This window comes from Gallinula chloropus (assembly GCF_964237585.1).
Source record: "Gallinula chloropus genome assembly, chromosome: 22".
NCBI lineage: Eukaryota > Metazoa > Chordata > Aves > Gruiformes > Rallidae > Gallinula > Gallinula chloropus.
The window spans coordinates 3,653,202-3,671,714 of record NC_140107.1 but is presented as its reverse complement, the minus strand read 5'-3'; the positions used below and the strand labels follow the sequence as shown (position 1 = coordinate 3,671,714).

Genomic DNA, 18,513 nt, shown 5'->3' with positions numbered 1-18,513 from the left:
AGCATTCCCAGAACCAGGAACATCCAGCTGAGCTGAGCTGGGTCCTGCCACGACCCTGCCAGGCCCCAACCTGGGCCTCTTGGGCCCATCTGCACCAGCTCTGGTGCAAGGGGCTGACCCTATCCAGTGACTGAGGAGAGCACACACATCTCACTGCCCTCACAAAACCGACACAGCTTGAGCAGGGCCACCCTGGGCCGAGGATCCCCACTGCTGCTGGCCCTGCAGACGCACCCCCCACCCCCTCCCCTGAGCCCTGGGCGCACCCCGGGGCCAGGCCCTTTCCCGGTTACCTCGCACAAGCCTCTCCTCCCTAGGCGGGCTAAGCGGAGGCGGCCAGCCAGCGCCTTTCTGCCGCTTCCCAGCCCCGCCAAGCACCGGCGGCTGGGCCACCAGAACCGCCGGGAGCCCCCGCCGGGCCCGGCCTCCGGGCCGCAGAGACCAGGGGTCTGTCTAAGCCAGCGCTCCCCGACCGGCCTCACGCTCAGGGAGGGGGCGGGAGCTCACGCTTCCCGCATCGCTCCCCGTCCCCGCCGAGCCCCGGCCCGCTGGGCCCGGCCCGAGGCGGGGGGAAGCGGCGCCGGGGGCTCGGCGGGAAGCAGCGCGCCCAGCGCCGGGGGGGGAGGCCGCGCCCCGCCCTCCCCGCAGCGCTAAGCGGGAGCGCAGCCCCTGCCGGGCCTCCCTCAGCGGGCTTCTTACCGAGAGGCGGCCCCGGAGCCGGGCCCGGGAGCGCGTCCCGCAGCGGACATGGCAGCGGCGGCCCCGCGCCTCCGCAGCGCCGCCCGGAAGCAGGGCGGTGGGCGACGGAAGTGACGCCACCGGCCCGAAAGCGGCCGCGGCCCCGGGGCGGGACTGTGGCGGGGGGAGCGGCCCGGTGCCCGCCCCGGGGCGGGGCCGCGCACAGCGGGAGGGCGGCGGAGCGGGCCCGGCCGCGCCTCAGCGCTGTGGGTGCCGCCGGGCCGTGGCCTGTCGCTTCTCCGGAGCCCGGGGGGCTGGAGGGCGTCTCGGCAGCGTGTGGCCCCGGAGAGGAGCGCAGCCCCTGGGCGGGCCGGGCCGCGGCTGAGCCCTGAATCCCCCTCCCCGGAGCTCTGCGCCTTCCTGTGCTGCTGGTGGCAAACTCTCTGCTTGAAGAGCAGCCTTCAGGGTTCAACATCAGCAGCCCCTGCCTCAGGGCTGCTGCAGAGCTTGCCTGCAGTTTCGGCACAGGGAATACCCGCAGCGTCAACACTGCCTGTGTTCCTGCCTCAGGCTCGGTCTGATCCCTTGTAGGCTTTATCCTGCTCTTCCACCATCCAGAGGATGTCTGTGCCTGTCCTGGGCTCTCACAGCATCTCCCTGCCTGATGCTGGGCAGGTTCTCACCTCTCTGTGACACAGCCACAGAATCCCAGCATCACCAGGTTGGAAAAGCCCTTTAAGCTCATCGAATCCAACCATCCCTGTCCTGTGCTGACCCACATCCCTGAGCACCTCATCTCCCCTCTGTTAAACACACCCAGGGAAGGTGACTCAGCCCCTCCCTGGGCAGCCTGTGCCACAGCCCCACAACTCTGCCAGGGAAGAACTTTTCCCTCCCATCTGCTCTGCCCCTGCCCTGGCCCAGCTTGAGCCCATTGCCCCTTGTCCCATCTCCTGTCCCCTGGCTGAAGAGACCATCGCCCACCTCTCTGCACCCTCCTGGCAGGGCAGTGCAGGAGGTTGAGGTGGGGGAAGTTAAAGGACAAAACACTTGGGGGACATGGTTTATTTAAAAGAACTTTGGAGAACACGTTTGGTTACAGGGCAAAGCAGAGCAATGCAACGCTGCAGTGACACCAAGCAAGTCATCCCAGGAACAGCAGTAGAAGCTCACACTGGTTTTGTCACTGAATTACTGCAGCGTTCCCTCCTGACGTGTCCTCGGGGCTTTTTCCTCTGCTTACCCACTTGAATGTCTTGAATGTAAGTTTTCCTTTGCTCTCTGAGCCCACACTGGCCTCACAGCTGGTTTTGGAGGAGTAATGATGTTATTTCCCACAGTAAGTAGTATAAACAGTAAACTTTGTTGCAAGCTTTCCAGGAATCAATAGGAGATCATGCATTTAGCAGCTCTCCACAGAAAAATCCCTTTCCATTTTCTCTTTTACATCTTTTCAGTGCTTTAGGGGCTGTGAAGCAAGAGAGCTCAGCTATCATGGGGTGGACAGGGGGAAAGGGGAAAGCTCCTTCCCATCTACCAGCTGGAAGAGCTCCTCAGCCAGCCTGTGCTACCTGGGGAAGGCAGAAATAGATGCAGATTCCTCCACAAGCAGGAATTAGGTTTTCTAATTAAAGAATTTAAATACACCTTCCTGTGGCTCAGAAGGCTGGAGCAGAGTCCAGGACCAGGAGGGAAATGTGTTCAGATGTCTGCCTCTGCCTGGCACTGGGCCTGGAGTGCACGGCTGATCCTGGCAGGTACCAGTCACACCAGTTAGTTCTGTGCTCATTCACATAATAAGCTGCCTGAGGATCTGCAGGAGATACATCTGAAGGAGCCCTGTTTGAACACAGGCAAAGTCAGGCGTTGGTCCTGTCTTTGGGAAGACTTGAACTCATCTTTCACATCTCTGGTGGGCGTAGGAAGTCCATGCACAGGGATGGGGGGGGGTCACAGTTCGGATACGCTTTGCTGGCTGCCAGCCAGACACTCCTATGTAGTTTAGGGAACCAAAAACTGTTGTGAAAACAAGTAAGTTCCCTTCCCTACCCAATTTCCTGTCCTGGATTGAGCAATTTGGGCCAGAAAAGGAACCTCAAGTGTCTCATGACTGGTAAGAGAGCTCAGCACCCCTGGAAGACCAGTTTGCCCTGGGCCCCAAACAGCAGCAGCCAGCCCTGAGCGAGGAGCCTGCAGCCCTGGCCATGCTGCTCTGCTCCAGTGTCTGTGCCCTGCCTCTCATTCCACTTGTGGGAGGCTGTCAAGCAGTAGTCAGCGTCACTTCTCTGCAGCAGGAACGGGGAAGGCTGGGGGAAGGACCAGTGTAGAGTGAGTTACTACAGCCTCCTTTAAATAAAAAGATAGTGCAGTGTTTGAAGGTTTCTCTTCTTGTAATGCCCGTGCTGGCAACCAGCTCCCCCAGCCCGAAAGGGCGACTGGCTCTGCACTGACACACACCCACACCCACCCAGACAGAGCTCCCTGAACTGCTCTGCCCGTTGTGCTGTCACACAAACAGCAGGGGCAAACAACAGGCCCCTTTTGACACAGTGCTGATTTGGGGGTGGGGGTGGAGGCACTGCCTTCTTGCCTCCTAGCACAGTTACTGATTCAAGAGCTGGGAGCAAAGGGCAGAGTGCAGAACAGCTGCTCCCCAATGCCTGGCACGAATGGACCTCAGCACTCCGTGCAAGTAGGGAAGTAGGGAGCAGAGGTGCAGATCTCTCCTTTGATGGCATTTGAGGAACTCCTTCTAGCAATGTAAGAGCTTCTTCTCCTCACAGAACCACGCAAGCCGCTTAGAAAAGTCCCTTGATGACGTGTTCTTCCAGATGTTCTGGAAGTCTCTTACAGCTCTGACAGTGGATGGTACTCAGGTAGGCAGAGGACCAGGATGGTACTTTCTGGGCTGACACAATGGAATATTTCAGTGCAGGTAGCTACTAGCTGCTCACTGCAGAGTCAATGACACAGTTCTTTCCTGCAAAAGCAGATCATCTGAGCTGTTCTCAGTGCTCATGAGAACATCAGCCTGCAGAGACCGTGCTTTTCTGTCAGAGTGTTGCAGGTTACAGTTCTGCCAGTTGAACAAATGAGAATCCATTCTTCTGTATATTGGGGAAAAGGAAATATATCCTGGTCCTCTGCTACGTTCCTCAGTACCCCCTGAGAGAAGATGACTAACTCATGCATCTCAGTCTACCAGTGAAAGGAGCTGACCTAGGCCCTGAGGGCATCCTCTTGGTGAATGGCACCCTCAATCATTGTGTCTGTGGTTTGCCTGGAGCACTTGCGACTCCCTTTCATGCTCTTCAGGTTTTCTGACAGATGCTTCTGGAACTTCTTGGTGAGGAAGCAGTAGATGATTGGGTCCAACACACAGTTTGTACTCAAGAGGCACAAAGTGACCTGGTGAGCATCATTGAGCCGTTGGCGCAAGGTGCAATCCTCCTTCTTCCACTGCTCCAGGACTGTCAGGGTCCAGGGCAGGTGCACGATGTGATGGGGCACGAAGCTGATGATGAACACAGCCAGCACCGTGCAGACCATCCAGAGCGCCCGCTGCTTGACGTGAGCGCTCTTCCGCGGCCGCACCGATTTGGAGAACAGGGTCCTGATGATGATGATGTTCCAGCCCAGGATGAAAAGGAAAATGATGTAGAAGAGGATGCAGATGATGACATGGATGGCAAGAACAGCTGAAACGCTGCCCGAGGTGTCGTAGTGCTCAAAGCAGCGGGTGACATTCTTCTCACTGATCACCACCTGGTTAGTATTGTTGTCAAAAAGGTAATACAAGGAGCTGCCCACTATTGCAACCCAGATAGCTGCTGACACGTAGATGCCCCTTCTCTGTGTGGTGAACTGGGCAGCTTTGATAGGGTTGGTGACTGCTTGGTACCGGTTGTAGGTGATGACCATCAGAAAGACAACAGAAGTGTAGGTGTTAACGAAAAACAAACAGCCAGCCACGTTGCAGAGGAACTCTGGCATGATCCAGTCTCCGTGGTGGTGGTAGTAAATAATCCACATTGGCATCGTGAACAAGAAGAGCAGGTCAGCTACTGTCAGGTTCACCATGAATATCTTGATTTCATTGAGTTTCTTAGAGGGGTAAACGCGGGTGAATATCCAGAGCACGTAGCAGTTGGCAACGAAGCCCAGGATGAAGATGATGCTGTAGAAAACAGTGAAGAGGCTGTAGCGAAACTCTGAGTCTATGGTGTTGCACATAGTGTAGTCACTGGCACCGCCTTCAGCACCACCTTTTACCCTTGCCAGACAGCACGGTGCTGAGCAGCACGACTGAAGCAGAATCTCCTGCTGCAGTTTTTCTTCTCACCTACAAATTGAACGCAGGAAAATGAGCTGATGGGTACAGTGCCATCGCTAAGCCAAACCCCACCTTTCGTTTCCAGCTGTTTGTGAGCACAGGAGCTCTGCTCCATGCCACAGACCCCTGCCCTGTCCCCTTGGTCCTCTCCTTGATCTCATTTCCACACCATACTAGCTGTTGTGTCTTCAGCCAGTGCTGTTTGCTGCAGTGGGGATCTCACATCACGGATCTTTCATCACAACAGTCTTTTCTGCAGGAGGGTTCTTAATCAAAATCATCTGTTTCTCTGCTCCATCTCAAGCTCCTTAATCTTTTTCCATGTCAATGAGTTCAGGGTATCAAACAGGTTTCTGGGTCTCCTCCTTTCCCCCTCCAGTTGTTTCCTGAACATTTCCCTGCTTACTCCTGTACAGTCTGTAGTTGCTTACTCAGCCACAGGCACTGCAGGATCTCACATCCCTCCGCAGGTTACAGACCTCTGGGTGTTCTGACACAGGGAATGATGTAACAAGTCAATAATTCTACAGGGGGGTGGTTTCGTGGTAACCAGTTCATTTTATCTACAGTTTCTGTCTCTTAAAATCCTGGCTGTTTTCTTTTGTGTCACCAGCTTGATTTAAAGTTATCATCAAACCCATCTGCCTCTTTTTTTTTCCCCCCACCATTTCTGCATCAAATGCAAGTGTCAGCAGCAGCTCTGCACTTTCCTGTGCTGCTGGTGACAAACACTCTGCTTGAAGAGCAGCCTTCAGGGTTCAACATCAGCAGCCCCTGCCTCAGGGCTGCTGCAGAGCTTGCCTGCAGTTTTGGCACAGGGAATACCCGCAGCATCAACACTGCCTGTGTTCCTGCCTCAGGCTCGGTCTGATCCCTTGTACGCTTTATCCTGCTCTTCCACCATCCAGAGGATGTCTGTGCCTGTCCTGGGCTCTCACAGCATCTCCCTGCCTGATGCTGGGCAGGTTCTCACCTCTCTGTGACACAGCCACAGAATCCCAGCATCACCAGGTTGGAAAAGCCCTTTAAGCTCATCGAGTCCAACCGTCCCTGTCCTGTGCTGACCCACATCCCTGAGCACCTCATCTCCCCTCTGTTAAACACACCCAGGGGGTGACTCAGCCCCTCCCTGGGCAGCCTGTGCCACAGCCCCACAACTCTGCCAGGGAAGAACTTTTCCCTCCCAGCTGCTCTGCCCCTGCCCTGGCACAGCTTGAGCCCATTGCCCCTTGTCCCATCTCCTGTCCCCTGGCTGAAGAGACCATCGCCCACCTCTCTGCACCCTCCTGGCAGGGCAGGGCAGGTGGGGAGAAGGTCTCCCCTCAGCCTCCTCTTCTCCAGGCTCAACACCCCCAGCTCCCTCAGCTGCTCTTCAGAGGATTTGCCCTCCAGCCCCTTCCCCAGCCTGGTTGCCCTTCTCTGGACTTGCTCCAGGACCTCAATGTCCTTCTGATGGTGAGGAGCCCAGAACTGGACCCAGCACTCGAGCTGCAGCCTCCCCAGTGCCCAGCACAGTCCTGCAGACTCGCTTGGTTTTATCTTCCCTTGTGTGAAGATGACCAGCATGGGTACAGCAGTTGGAGAGCTACCAGCAAGGACACTGTGCCTGCTGACCATAAACTCACAGGGGTTGCAGAACATGATGGTTTCCCTTGAGGATGAGGAAGCTCTAGTGAGCTGCTGGTGCTGTGGTGTGCCTGGCTGAGCTCTGCCAGCCTGCACACAGCCCCAGGACTGCTGCCTCCTGGGGACAGAACACACTCTTCTGGCTTTTTCCCGGCAGCAGCGGCACAAACCCCTGTCTCAGCCTCTTGAGTCACCGTGCCCAAGTACTGGGGGTTCCTCTTTTACACATTTACTCTTTCCCTCTCCAAATGGGGAAGTCAGCTCTAGCTCCAGAAAGCTCTCCCTTTTTTTCAGAAGGCTGCAGGCCCCTTGGTACTCCTTTCCAGCTGGTAAGAAGGCAACAGTCATCTTCCTGACCCTGTTCCTCTCCCATCACAGGGGATCCCATCCCGTCTCCCTAAGGACATGACAACTACAGATATCCACAGCTTGTCCTTGTGCCATCCCCTGCTGCTGCGTGCTGGACAGCACTGGGGCTTGAGTGTTTTCAGACTCCATCCTTCAGCCCCGTTTGGGTGGGTTAACAAGCAGCCCTGGCAGTGTTGCTGCCCAGCAAGGTGACACAGGTGGCTGTCCTCTTCCACTTTGATCTCCACCACCCTGCTGAGAACCCACTGATCTCTAAATTCAAGTGGAGGTGAGGATGCTCAGGGCTAGTGACACCTCAGGGTCTGGCCACAGAAGTCTGGCACAGCCCTGAGGAGCACTGTGTCACTCCCTGCTGCCCTGGGGGGAGCCCTGGCACAGGCAGGAGCCAACACTGGTCCCTGTTCTGTCTGGGATTCCTGCAGGTCCCAAGGCAAGTCATTGAACCCCAGACAAGTTTGGGTTGAAGGGACCTCAGAGGTCCCTCTCAGTTTCCTCCCTGCCATGGACCAGGACACCCCCCACCATCCCAGGGTGCCCCAATCCCCACCCAACCCAGCCCTGAGCCCTGCCAGGGATCCCAGGGCAGCCCCAGTTCTCTGGGCACCTGACTGTACCCAAAGCAGGGGTGGCAGGGGGGAGAAGAGTTCACAAGGAGAGAAGTGCCCACAAGTGATATTCACATGGTCCCTGCAGACTGTCCTGTGGGGTTGTGTCCATCCACCCCTCCATTTCTGGGGCTGGGCATGGAAGGCTCAAACCTCACCCAGGACCTCTGGTGAGCTGCACCAGTGGGGTCTCCCTGCCAGGTTCAGCAGGTGGGGAGGAAGGGAGAGGAAACCTGCACATCCATCTCCACAGCAGAGCCCTGTGCAGAGGACAGGTCTGAGCTGATGGGCCGTGCTCTGCCCTGGAGAGACGAGGGCAGAGCTGCGCTCTGTGTCCCTAAACCTGCCAAAGATCCCTGTGGCAGGCTGTGGGGGGTGGCAGCATTCCCTCCTGGCCCCTATGGCACTCACAGAGCTCAGCTGCTGCTGCAGGAGCGGGCTGTGCTGTGCCAGTGCCACCAGCCCTCAGGGGAGCACCTCAGGGCTGGGTTTCGCTTGTCAAGCTGGACTCTTCTACAAACTGTGGCTGTGGGAGAGCACAGCACCGTTTCCTGCTCAGCTCACACAGCACCCACTGCCCTCCTCAGCCTGAGGAACCCCAGCTTCACCTCCTGTCTACCTGCCAGGTGTCCCAAGCCCTGGGCTCAGGAGTGTTGGGGGGGGATCCCTCTGCCTCCCCCCCTTGAGCGTTATTCCGTGTAACGCAGGGAACGCGCGGCGGGAGGCAGGACAGGCGCAGTGCTCAGGGTGGGGTTGCACTCCCTGCTGCAGCAGCCTCCACCAAAAGCCCTGGCAACTCCTGGCCCAAGCCCTGCCATGCCCACGAGCACACAGCCAGTCTCCCTGGGTGGTTCACACCATCACCACGGGTGTTTGCAGAGCCAGAGGTGGGACTGAGCGCAGCAGATCACGCCCGGGGCAACTGCAGACTCTGCTCCCAGGACACACTTTGTCCCATGGGCTGTGCTTTCCCTGTAGGGATTTACTGGCTCGTGGCTACATGGGGCAAAGACCACGGCAGTATCAGCTACACCATCAAGCAAAAGCATCTGGTACTCAGTGCTTACCAGAGTCCAAGGGTTCAGCACACAGTGTCCATCTTCAGCTTCAGCAGAGCAGCGATGGTGCCTCACTGGGAGGTGCTGGGTCTCCTGAACCTCACTCCCTCTGGGCCAGGGCTGGGAGGGCTCCAGGCACGCAGCTCTCAAGAGCAGGACACTAGAATGGGAGCAAGTGGAGCATGACTGCAGAGTCACTTGAGAAGAGGAAATGTGTGACATCAGCTCAAAGGAAATGAGAAACAAAATAAACTGTAGGGGAAAGGCAATTAACCACAGCAAAGACCTGCAAAGTCTTTAAAGCTCTTCCCTCAAAGTGTCTCTGCTCCTGACCATCCTGAAAGAGGGCAAAGTTGGGATTTTCCTGTAAGGCAGAATAGCAGTTGGCTCTGTGTCCCTAGTTAGATCTGGGATTAGACAGTGTTTTGGCACCTCACCACAGGGTTCCTTCTTCCAGAAAGATGGACAGCAGAAGCCAGAAGAGCTTTTCCTTAGTAACCTGGAGGAAAGGAAGTTCCAGGAAACTCCTCTGGCCCACGGACAGGCTCATTCCCCAGCAAAGTCTCCTTCACACTTGTGCTGAGACTGAACAGGCCCAGGGATCCAGCATCTCAGGGACCTTCAGCACACACCGAGGCACCACATGGCAGGTTTTCACCTGGCCCATCCACCTTCACATCCTGAGCACCATTATTTGCAGCAGCTGGAAGATCCTTCACCGCAGTGATGCAAATTGTGGGGTGCTCAGGGAGACACCAGTGACAAGCAAAGCTGGTCAATCCCAAGGTGTTGATCCCATATGGATGGGGGACCTGCCCTCCATGCAGACCCTGCTTGTACACCTGCACACGATGCACATGTGAGCCTGGGGCATTTGCACCACGTTCTGCACAGACCTCACACCTGTGGACACCTCCCAGCACTGAAACACCGAGTCTGGTGCCTGGGCTCAGCATGAAAGACGTAGGCATGGAGCCACAAAGTCCATCACCAGCACAAAACGGTGCCTGAGGTGCAATGAAGCTGCTGAGGAACAACACAAGCCCAGGTGGAAGCGGAAGAGGCCAGTCCACACTGGTCCTCTCCTGGGAAAGCTGGGTCTCCTGACTCTTCTCATTAAATGCCATCTGTGGCAAACAGGCCCTGGGCATCTCCGTGCTGTGAGACACCCCAGAGAACTGTATGTGCAGTGCCATGTCTTGGCAGAGTCACAGTGTGGTGTCCCCTGAGGGCTAGGAACCCTGTGTCACAGCAGCTGGGGTCATGAGCCAACCTCCTCCAAGAGCCAGGAGGAGGCACAGACTCTGGGACCTTCCAGTCATCCTCTTCTGTTGGGCTGGGGAGCCCTGGCTCCAAGCCAGGACACAGTGACCAAGGAGATGGGGCCCTGGCAGAGGGGAGAGGGGAACCACAGCAGCTGCCTTTCAGCTTGCCCAGCCTCAGGCAGCTCGAGGTGATGGGGTCTGCAGCACCAGGGAGCCAGCACGGTGCCAGAACCCACCCCCTGCCTGGGCTGGTGCCTGGATGTCCCCAGCCAGGGGCAGGCAAAGTCCCAGTGCTGATCTGGGCTTCTCTGCCTGGGTCAGCTCTTCCTGGGCTCTTCTCCAGAGGGTGCAGGTGGCCTTTCCCAGAGGGTTACCCAGGGGAGCACCCTGTGTGTGCCCCAGGGGCACAGATCCGGGCTGTGGAGCCTGGCAGTGACCAGGAGCTGCACCCGAATCCTCCCTGGCAGGGAGCTGTGCAAGAGCTGCTGCACAAACCAGGCTGTGCTGCTGGGGGCTGACCTGGAGGATGCTCCAAAACACCCAGAGCTGCAGGGACACCCCAGCAGCACCCACCTGGCCGTGTCCTGAGCCGCTGCAGGGTCACCTTGTCCTCCGGAGCAGCAGCACCCAGTGCACATGAAAGCCCCTGAGCTGAGCAGGACCCAACACCCCCAGAGTGAGGGAGCCCTGCACAGGGTGGGTGGGTGACCCAGCTCTGCCTTGTGCTGCCTGGGATGGAGTTTGCAGCCATCTCCTCCCCTCCACCACCCTCTGTCCTCTCTCCTTCCCCACCAAGGGATGGGGCAGCCTGAGTCTCCACAGGCTGGACACAGCTCTGCTCATGGCTGCAAGGCTGGGAACTGAAATTAAAACCAAAGTAAAAGCACACTAATGAGGCTGGAGGGCAGCCAGTCCACAGCTTCGGGAAGAGCAGCCAGTGAGGATGTCTGGTTGTGGAGGGGAGCACTAGCAAAGGCTCTAGCAACGGCCAAACAAATCCTGCTGTAGCCAAGTTCTTAGAGGAAATGAAAGCCCAGGAGGTTTTGGTCTGGGGAAGGGCTTTCATCAGAAATCCTCATCCTTCCTCTGCTCAGCTCCAAGTTGGCTCTGCCACTGATGGGGCACACACAGTGTCACCCACTTTTGGTGGAAAAGATGGTCTGTAAAACCCAGAGAACCACGTTCAGTGGAGAAACACCCCGTGGGTGGAAGCTCCAGCCACGACACAGGCTCTGGTCTCTAATGTCCCACTGCAGCCAGAACACCTCTAACCGCCCGGAGCCAGGACCTGACCACGTCTGGCCTGTGGCTCCTCACAGCCCTCCAGACTTGCTCATCTTTCTTTCAGCTGTGTGCCCAGGGTGGGCTTCAAGCTACCAAGAGTCACAGACATTCCCACAACAGCTGCTGGCCACGTGGACCGGCCTCTTGCTGGGCTCACACTTGTCCACTTCTTCATGAGTTGAGGAGTTCCCTTCCTCATCACCAAAGAGTCCCAGGCACCCAGACTCAGGGCTCCCAGTGCCACAGCAGTAGAGGAAGGCTGGAAAGGAAGAGTCCGTCCCACTGCCTCGTGCCTGCTCTTCTTGCCATTGCCCCTTGTCCCATCTCCTGTCCCCTGGCTGAAGAGACCATCGCCCACCTCTCTGCACCCTCCTGGCAGGGCAGGGGAGGTGGGGAGAAGGTCTCCCCTCAGCCTCCTCTTCTCCAGGCTCAACACCCCCAGCTCCCTCAGCTGCTCCTCAGAGGATTTGCCCTCCAGCCCCTTCCCCAGCCTGGTTGCCCTTCTCTGGACTCGCTCCAGGACCTCCATGTCCTTCTGATGGTGAGACTGTGACTCGCCTTGTTCTCAGCGCTGTTGACTCTCGCAGCGCAGGGCACCGAGCGCCAGGCAGGCCCACGGTGAGAACCAGCCACTCTCAATACACCTTCACTTTTATCAACCAGACTCAGAACCTAATCAAAGCCACGCACGCTGCGGGCACTGACTGCTGTGCCACGATGTTAACCTGCACTAATGATCCTGGGGCTGGCAGGAGGCTGGATCCTGGAGCAGATCCTGGAGTGACAGTTCCTGGGGATAACCTCGTGCCAGCTGGTTGGCACACAGCCAGCTGTCCCCCTTCACTCTGGCACTGTATTGGCACTCTGATGGCAACAGCCATGGCACACACTGGTACGGCCTCGCACGCACCCTCTGCCTTGGGCACGGCTCCTGCTGAGATGGAGCCTGAGAGTGAAACACCCACTTTTGGTGACCAGAGAGAAATTTTGCAGGTGCCAATCTTTTGGGTTTGAAAATATACAAGCAAATATCTCTTCCCAGGAGCAGAATGACACTGTGCCAGGGGAGAAGAGCTCTCCTTGGAGTGCAGAGGAGCCACACACTCTTGCTATTAGGTGCCACGTGCACTGTTGACTGTCCTGTTCAGCAACAAGAGCAGGGACAACAAGAACGAGGACAAAGATGAAGATGCCATCATGGAGCTCCTGAAAGCACCAGCAGCTGCCACCTGGCTCAGTGCAGCGAGGTGCCTGCAGCGTGCAGGCCCTGCACAGGGTGAGCGTGATCCGGGCCAGTCCCCATTGCCAGGACGTGCTCTTGAGTGCCAGGACGGGGCTTTGAGAGGACATGAAGTTCCTGTCAAGCTGGAGCAGCTGATGATCTGACACTAGGCATTGTTGCCTGCGAGGTTCCACTGCTCCTCACAAACCCTGCACCATTTCCTCTGGCTTGTTGGAGGAGCAGAACGCTGAACAACCCCCCCCAGCTTTCCCCAGCGAGGTCTGAGCCCAGCACAACCTGTCCCCACCTTATTACCAACTCTGCAGGAATGTGCCCTGGAGCTTGGGTTGCTGGGCAGGGAAATGCATCCAGCCCAGCAGCCATCGGAGAGGCCAGAGCTTCCTGGTAGCCATCTGACAGCTGCCAAGGCAGGGCACAGCGTCAGCTGCTCGCTGTGGTGCCTCTGGGATAACCCAGCCTGGCAGGAAATGTCACTGCTGGGAGCTGGGCTGCCTCACAAGCCGTGGGCAGAGCAGGGAGCGGGGCAGACTTGGGCAGGTTCTGGCAGGTGGAGCCCAAGTCCAGCTGTGCCACATGGAGCAGAGGGGTGGGCACGGCAGGGGACCCTCAGGGCACCCTCAGGGTTTGTACACTGCAGCCCCAGGCTGCCACAGCTCTGCCAGGGTGTGGGGGGGTTGGATCCTTCACCGTGCTGCCCACGGCTCTGTGAACGTGCTCCTGCTCCAGGCTGCAGAGTGTTTACATCTGGGCCACAGCTGCCAAGCCCCCACCCTGGGCAGGCTCTGCCCTGCCCCCTGCCCTGGCCATGCACCCATAGGGAGGGGGATCTGGCTTCCTTGAGAGGCTCTGATCATTGCCTCCTCTTCCTCACTGGAGGAAGGTCCATGGCCAGACCCCTCACATCGCTGTGCAGTGTCCCAGGGGTGGGACAGGATCCAGATGAGGACAGTCCCTGTCCCCACGGCCACTCACCTGACTCATGCTGTCATGATGCATCCTGATTGCCAGGCGTGGGCAGCAAGCACACATCTTCCCAGCACACCTGGCTGGGGAGGATGAGGAGGGCTCCAAAGCCCCTGGAGCTGTCTGAGAGGCCACGGCTCAGAAAGATGCACAGCATCTGTGACACCCAAACCCAGAAGCAGCCCATGGAGCTCGGGGAAGGAGAGCACCTCCCTGGGAGAGCAAGTGAAAGGGAGAGAAGCCTCTTACCTTGGGGCTACGGAGTCCTCGGGCCCAGCAGTCTCTTCCCAAGAGGTCCCTGTCACAAGTGGAGCTGCCAGCGGGGCTGAGGCGGCAGCGGGGCTGAGCCGGCAGCGTGCTCTTGCCTGGGAAGAGGTTCGGATACTGGAATGAAGGCGCCTCGCTCGCTGGCAGGTGAGTGACTCACTTCCCTCTTGGCACTTGTGACACAGCTCAGATGTGACCGGCTGCACCCTGAGCTCAGCACCCTGAGCTCAGCACCAGCTCTCCCAGCCCTTCCTCCAGCCGGCAGCGGTAAGGAAACAGCGGCAGAAGCGCTGTGAGGCCAGGGGCTGGTGACACTCCCCCCAGCACCTCACAGGCCTGAGAGCCACAGTGGCTCAGGGACAGGGCTGCTCCCTGTCCCAGCCAGGAGGGCCACACCCTTGGCAGATCTGTCCTCTGGGCTTCCAGTTTCCTTCCCGATACCGGGACCAGGAGCAGCCCGGCCACCAGTGCTCCTTCCAGCGCTTCCACTGGAGGTGGAGACCTGCTGCAGTGTCAGGATGAGAATGCTTCACTGTGCAAGTCCCTGCCTGGGGAAACACGAGCCAGGAAAGTATTCCAGGCTCTGGGAGCTGGTTTCCTTGCCCTCTCTGCAGCATGATAAATCACACCCACCTCTCTCCAACCCCCCACCTGAGTTCTTGTGCTCCTCCAGCCTGGGAAGAAAGGGTGAACAGACGGTGGGGGATGTACAGCCCCAGGACAGCAGCTCTGGCATTGCTCTGCTCTGGTCTCACATGGGATTTCCCCACATGTATCCTGGGGGCACTGGCATCACTGAGGTCACAGGCATAACATCCGCTGAGTCACTCGTGCTCTAACAAGAAATCACTTGTGTTGCTGTCTGTGAGGACAGTTAATATCCCCTCAGCTTGGTGCTGGTGATGCTGCCAGCCAGAATGGTGTGTGCAGCTGGAAAGGGACATGGAGAACTGGAGAGGGACCAGCAGAGAGCTGCCACCGGCCTGAGGTCCAGAGAGGCCGGGCTCTCATCCCTACTGCTCACCCAGATAAACCACAGCTCACCCTTCCAAGCACCAGTGACAGCCCCGCTCCAAACACAAGACCTACAGAGGTCACAGAATGGCAGGGGTTGGAAGGGACCTCAAGAGATCATCAGGTCCCACCCCTGAAGGTTTTGGGGGGTTGGAGGTCCTTCCCCAAAAGTTTTCAGTTCTGGGACCTGAGCTGCAACTGTTGTGCTGGAACGTACAGCAGTGTCACTGCCCTTCCCAGTGCTCTCCAGCCCATCCCAGTGCACCCTGACCACCACCCAGAAACACCCACAGAAGTGCCCGGCTGGGGCCAGTGTGTGAAAGGGACACACACGCTGGTGCCCAGACCTCAGAGGGTGGGTGACACACAAAGTGACTGTTTTCAGGTTACACCTTTCAGTGACAATCCAGTGGTGGCTGTGAATCCTGGGGCTTCCCAGCTGCTGCAGGGCAATGGAATGTTCCAGAACAGGCAAAGTCCGGACTGTTACTGTTTGAGTAGCACTGAGGCAGAGATCTGCTGCAAAGGAAAGACCCAACTGCCCCAAAGTACGTGCCCACTCTCTCTGCAGGTATCCAAAGCCCCCCTGTCTGGCATGGCAGATGCTTCCTACATCTCATCCTGCCAAGCCTCAGAGGAGGCTGCTCCATGTACCCAAAGCGTGCAGAGAGCTCGCTGAGGTGGGAGCAGGACCCCATCCCAGGGGAGCAGCACTCCCAACCCCCGTACAACAGGAGCCACAGGTGCAATAGAAAGGAGAATTTTCTATTTGCTTTATGTACTATTAGTAGTACTACTATAGTAGTATACTATCTACTATTATTACTTTACCTACTATTATAGTATAACAGTATAACAAATATAGTCTAACAAATCCTTTCAGGGTGCTAATACATTCAGTTAGGGCTGCAGGGGGAAAGTCTCTAAAGGTCCCTAGAAATAAGCAGCCCCTGACAGCCCATTGCAGTCACTCGGGCAGTCTTCTTCTGGGGAACAGGAGGAGCCTCCCCTGGAGCCAGCAGCAGGGCAGCCCCCAGCCTCAGGAGCTCCCCTGACAGCAGGACACACAGAAAACAAAACCAAGGAGATTTTGAGCCCAGCCTCACGTGCCACCCAGCCTGGGCTCGCTGCACAGGACCAGGGCTGATGCCCCACTTGACACCTGTCAGTTGCAGGGCTCAGCTGCCTGGGCAGGGCAGGTCTCGCTCACACTGCAGCTTGCAAGAGGAGAAGGAAGCCAAGACAGCCCACTTGTGCTAGATAATACCCTGTGATTGCTCAATGGTTTCGGAGGAAAACTCCCCACTTTAGGGTCTGACCTCTCAAGAGCTTCTCTCCAGTGTCAGTTGTTTTAAGAGGGCAGAGAAAGGCTGGGAGGAGCAGTTCTCACTTTGGAAGGAGAGCACAAGCCCCTGACCTTTCCCACCTGGGTTGCTCTATCCAGCACCACACTGGGCACAGTTCATCCCCCAGAACCAGTCAAGCCCCTGAAACATGAATGGCAGAGTGAGAGAGCTGCTACTGCCCAGGGAGAAGGGGCACAGCTCATGGAGCTGCTGTCTGCAAGCAGAGATAAGCGTGACACCAGTTCCTGTCCTGCCAGCCTGGCTTCAACTGGGAGAGAGTGAATTTTCCCCAGCAGTGGGGATGGGACTGGTGACCCAAAGGAGCCAAAGGGCCGTTCCACACCGCAGGGGCTGGTGCTCAGCATGGAGGGGGCTGCTTGGGCTGAGTGTCTGGGGGTGACTGCACCGTGCATCACCCGCTTCATCCATCCTGTGATGAGCACTGTGGCTGTTCTCCCCTCTCCCCTTGCTGTCCCAGGAAACTGCCCTTACCCCAACTCACCAGTTTTACCTTTTCCCTCTGATGTTCCTCCTGCCTGGCTGGGGGCTGAGCAGTGCCTGGGGCTGAGCTGCCAGCTGGTACTGAACCACATCACTTACCCCAGGAACAGCTTTCATCTCTGGCTGATCACCCAGGCTCCCTACAGCTGCCATAACTTGGTCTAGCTTTTACTGAGTAGTTCTTCTACCAGGTGACATCTATTCAATCCAGTGAACATCTGGTGAAATCTGGACCATGGCTTGTCTACGTGCTCCAGGGATCCTCCACCCTCATCCCTGGACCACACAGCAGGCCCAGAGAGTAAAGGCCTTGCTCCCCATCCCCTTTAATCCACAAGTCAGTAGGTTTCTGTTGCTGTTTCCCTTTTTTATCTTTAGGCACAAGAAAACAACTATCTTGCAGAGGCCCCTTCCCATCCCACTGCTGCTGACCAGGAGACACACCCTCATGAACTGCTGAGGATGGAGAAGGCAAGTTCCTTGCTTCAGAAGGGAAGTGAGAGCTTCAGGACCTAGTGCTGGACTCCCACAAAGCAGGACTCTGGCAGGCCTCCACGCACACCCTGTGGGAACTGGACATAGAAGACAGATTATTTCCACAGAGCACAGAAAGGGGCTCCTGTAGTGAGCTGGCACCTCTTCCTCCAAAAGAAAACAAAATTCCTCTCTATTCCCACCAGTGTGTTTTCTTGACCTGCCCATCATGGACAAGTGTTTTAACCTACAAGGACTGCTGACCCAAAAACAGCTCTAAGAAGGAAGGAGGCCTGGGGACCCCTCCCCTACACCTCCACCTCTTCATTCACTCCAGCCCACTGCCTTGGCACGTGTTATCACAGATAAGAGCCAGCAGCCCAGCCAGCATCCACAGACATCCACACTGGCCACTCAGGCAATTCCAACCAGTTTCCTTTTACAAAGCCTGGACACAAGGATCAGAATTAACCTCCCAGGTTCAGTGCAGAGAAGTATCTAGCAGAAGGCTGGATTTTGCTGCTGCTGAAGCCTGCTGGGCAGATGGAGCATCACTCAGCTGAGGAGGTAACACAGGAGAAATACTGTGTATCCAGTGTCCAGCTCAGACACAGAAGCGTGTCACAGGACAGGAAGAAAAGGAACTGGGAACAGCTGAATTGAGAATGGAACTGGGTGTTGTATTGGGGCAGCAAAACAAGCCACGCTCAGGGAAAAAAAAAGGCTGGAGAAGCTCGTAGATCAGCGGTGTTGGCTGTGGGCTGCACGCCTGGAGACACACCGGTCACTCCACTGGCCAGTTCTCAGAGCAGCAGAATCAGAAGCGTAACATGGGGCTCACAAACATTTTGGGTTTTCACAGGACTCACCCTGAGCTACCAGAAAAACCATGGTGTGAAAAGTGGCTGTCACTGGGCAGCAGAGACATCACCCCGACGGATGGAAACGCTGCTGGCAAGATGGAAAGGAAAGACTGTGGGACCAGTGACTAGGACAGATCTCCAAGCCAGAAACACTGTGACAGGGGAACAAGAGGCAGACAAGTGGGAGGGACAGCGTGTTCTGGGCAGAGAGGCTGAGCCTCAGAACACTCATCCTCTGCAGGGTGCCCAGCGCTGCTCGTTGCTTACCCAGGAAGCAGAAGAGATTGCATCTGAGAGCCAGCACCACAAAGCTAACTGCCATTTCCCCCAGAACATGTGTGGCAATTCCTCCTCAACAGGGACCTTGTGTCTTCCCAGTGCACTCCCAGTTAACAGAGGGTCAGGCCCTGAGGACAAAAGGAATCTTGGTGCCTTGAGAGACTGATGCTCAGTGTCCCCCAGACCTGCCAGCCCACCGCATCCTGCTGCTCACCGATGATGTGTGCCACCCAGACATGAGCTATGTGGGGGTTTTTAAGTGATGTGTTGCCCTCTGAGGTTCAGCTCAAGCTATTTAGAATCCTAGAATCCCAGACTGGTCTGGGTTGGAAGGGACCTCAAGGA

General features: G+C 57.1%; 1 protein-coding gene across 1 annotated transcript; it reads right to left on the bottom strand.

The window, feature by feature from the left end:
- Positions 1–3,897: 3,897 nt before the first annotated feature.
- PTAFR (platelet activating factor receptor) lies at positions 3,898–13,457 on the bottom strand (the record flags this gene model as incomplete). The annotated part of the gene is given in 3 exon segments (XM_084274138.1): positions 3,898–4,947; positions 4,949–5,020; positions 13,434–13,457. Coding segments are annotated over 3 exon segments (1,146 nt in total).
- Positions 13,458–18,513: the final 5,056 nt, after the last annotated feature.